This window comes from Asparagus officinalis, chromosome 7 (assembly GCF_001876935.1).
Source record: "Asparagus officinalis chromosome 7, Aspof.V1, whole genome shotgun sequence".
NCBI classification, from domain to species: domain Eukaryota; kingdom Viridiplantae; phylum Streptophyta; class Magnoliopsida; order Asparagales; family Asparagaceae; genus Asparagus; species Asparagus officinalis.
This window is the reverse complement of record NC_033800.1, coordinates 129,633,016-129,636,500: the sequence shown is the minus strand read 5'-3', so window position 1 is coordinate 129,636,500 and position 3,485 is coordinate 129,633,016. Positions and strand designations below refer to the sequence as shown.

The following is a 3,485-nucleotide window of genomic DNA, read 5'->3' as shown; positions in this document are numbered from 1 at the left end:
AAAAGGGGGCTGTTGGAAGAGATCTGATTGATTTAGAGTTAATGGGTATTAAACAGAGTCTAGAACTTAATTTTAACCCAAAACTTATAGCCACAAGGTTATTTGCCTCAACTTCTGTTCTATACTCTTTATTTTTTTCTTATCTTATCCAATGCGAAAATATACTCACATATTAAAAATCTCAACAAGGGCGTGAGACTGGAACGAGAGGCACCGGTGGATCTTGTCACTTGAAATATGTTTCTAAGTCCTTGCTCACATGAACAACCTGTGAAGTGAAAAGAGGGTGGTTGTGGTCTATCTACCACAATCTTTAATGATGCCAAGATCCAGAGGCCTATCTGTAAATATCAAACTTAAAGATACTAAGTAGCGAATATGATAGTCCACAGGGTCTATGTGCAACTAGCCCCTATTATATTTGGTGAATACTTTAATTAGTGGAGCGACTAGGACTGATGTCCCTGCATAAGCTATGAGTTCATTAAAGTAGGCAATCTCTAAGATTATCCTCTTGACTGGTGTGTCGTTTAATTCTAGTAGTGTCATGAGTGGTATACTATTAAATATTGTACACATGTAGTCCATATTCAGTCCCATATCGATTAGGATACTAGCACAATTCGTATTTACATTATATATAAACACTACAATCACTACCACATATTTGCTCTAACGTAACAGTTCTAACGCAACGCTTATGACCGTTGCGCTAGGTGTATATGGGGACGGTTTTGCAACGCTTTTAACCGCGACCAAAGACTTAAGACAACGGTTTACAAAAACCGCTTCGCTAGGCCCAATATGCTTTGGGCGGATTTTATAGGCTGGTTTGGGCTTAACTAAATATGTTATCGCTTAAACTAAATCTCCTTCCCTCCCTCTCTCTCAAATCGTCACCCATTTCTAAAATCTCTACCCCCTTTCTAATATCCGCTCCCAAAAGATCGCCATGGCCGAAATCATCTCTAGTTGTCGATCTCATCGCTGAGCTCGTCGCCAATCTCTTCGCCGTTTTCCGATCTCATCTTCTCCGATCTCAACTCTGATTTCGTCGTCGAGCTCGTAGCTAATCTCGTCGTCGAGCTGCTGGTCTCGTCTCCGATCTCATCTTCGATATCGTCTTCGAGCTCGAAGCTAATCCCCAATCTGGTCTCCAATCTTGTTCGTGTGTTCTTCCTCATCGGTCTCATCGCTATCACTCTCCTTTCGACGCCCTTTCTTCCTCTGATAAAAATCCCCGCTTCTTTTGCCCTAACCCTTAAAAAAACTCTAATCACTGATTCAGCTCAAAATTATAAATTAATTAATTAAAAAAACTACGAAATCCTTCTTCTTCAATCCAATCGATGAAGAAGTACGGAATCCAACTTCGGATTCCTCCGGGGCACCAGAAGCAGAAGTTGTCGAAGCCCCCCTGTTGCTCCTCCTCCGGCCTTCGCTTTCAAAGACGACGATGAAGACGACGTTGAGAGGGAGATCTCTCGCCAAGCGGCCAAGACCAGAGCTCTTCAAAAGGTAATTTACTGGTGGGGGGTGGGGGGGGTTGTTACCAGCTTTAGAGTAAACCAAATGAATAGATCTTATTTGTTTCTTATGCTAGAAGTTTGATCCAAGCATCATACTAGAGCTAACTAAAGAGAACTTACTGGTAATTACAATAAGCATGCAGAAGCTACATGGGAATTACGTAGCAAAAAAATGCAATTTTCGAATGAAATAACAACCAATCTTCAACTACATTTTTGCAGGATGGCAAACGAAAAAGACAAACAATGTCATACTATACACGCTGCCTTTAAACAAATTTGTATCTAACATATGTTACAGACAAAATTTATGAACACCATAAGAATAAAAACCATACCTCTTTATATGGCATCATTATCATCAATTCCCAGGTTGCATTTTAGAATGTTGGAGGAATAGAAGTTTTCTGAGACCATCTCGTCCACAAAAATATTTCTAAGACAACTCCCGTAAGTAAAAGAACAGAAAGGTTGATGCCATAACCAATTTTCCAAGAAGTTCCTGCAGCGCCAACATGGATCCCGAGGTAAATGTTGACTACTGAGAGTAAGAGAGTGAGTCTCCCAACTCCATGATGGTACCAATTCCAGAGTCTACGGAATTTTGAATCAGGTGACATGCATACATGTTTTCTGATAGAATTGCTGTTTCATGTTCTGCGCTAATTGCTGTTTTCTGATAGAGATGAAAATAAAGAAGAATCAAGAGGTGGAGATCAAGATGAAACAGACAGTGGAAATCAAGATGAATCAGATTGGGATTGGATGGAGGATACTCCTTAATTTGTCTTCAATACTTTGTACTTGTGTCAAGATTGGAATTAGATGTGTTGCTTATTTTTGAACTATGCAGGTGTTCTCATTGTGCTTGGGTTGGGAACTATGATGTTGTGAAAGCAAGATAAACAATGACAATTAATTTGTGATTCATCATAATGTAGGTCATGTTTACATTGCTTGTTTATATTCATTAGTAAATGTACAGATTGTTTATGTACTCTGGTAATGCCTTACTATCTATTTCTATGCAGATACCCTAGTACGCCAGGCAGCAATGGTTGTCAAGTGTATGCTGCTGATGTACTACAAGAACAGTAGGGGCAGGAACTATCGTAAGCAGGTAATTCGCTGTTCTACATTTCTATATTTGTCTAAGTGTCACCTACATCAGAAATAAGGCAATATTAAATCTTAGTAAGTGCTAAATATGATATAATGGAGCAGATAACCTTGAGGATTTCTGCTTGTTCATAAACCTAATGAGGGAACTAGTGCCTTTTTTAATTATTTATTGTATTCATTTTAATAGGTCCTTGACTGCACATATTTTTCTTCGAAAACTTTCTACTGCAAATTTAGGTAGTCAAAATAGTATACTAAATTTACATTCCATTATCAGTAGTATCTATAAAAGTTTGTAACTGGTGGAAATGGTTAGACATAACTTTTGTGTCTGGGCATGTTAGAAGATCTATTTTTTGGTAGATAAGTTTATGCATTCTCATTTCGCTGATGAAACATATTCATTCTTCAAGAGGAAATAAACACCAACCTAAGTTAAAGTTTCTACATGCTTCATTTTCGTACGAGTGTGTATTTATGGTGCTTCCTTGTGTATTCAGTAACTTTAATTCCTTGAGCTGCCTTCATTTGATTAAGGATTTTTCTCATTTGCAAGGACTTCTTGCTTTCCAACAAAAGTTGTCAAGTGACATAATTATGTGGTATATCCAGTTAGGACTTCGATTTGCATGTTCCCATATTATCATATTTATTTTAAATTTCATATTCATTGAAAAACTTCAATAGATTTTCTTTTGAAGTTATTAATGTTGCATTTAAATAATACCTACGTTGCACTGATTTTGTCATATTTGATTAAGGATTTTTCTTCTCTTTGAACTGATTTTGTCAATTCAACGATTTTGGTAATATACTAGCAACAACTACAAAGTT

The 3,485-nt window shown here is 37.4% G+C and overlaps 1 protein-coding gene across 1 annotated transcript in view; it reads right to left on the bottom strand.

Annotated features, from left to right (window-relative positions):
- The window catches only part of LOC109847758 (serine/threonine-protein phosphatase 7 long form homolog), a 2,522-nt gene continuing 1,707 nt past the window's right edge, over positions 2,671-3,485 (bottom strand). The window contains exon 3 of the mRNA XM_020416990.1: positions 2,671-2,691. Within this exon, the coding sequence (XP_020272579.1) occupies positions 2,671-2,691 (21 nt within the window). The remainder of the gene's footprint in view (positions 2,692-3,485) is intronic.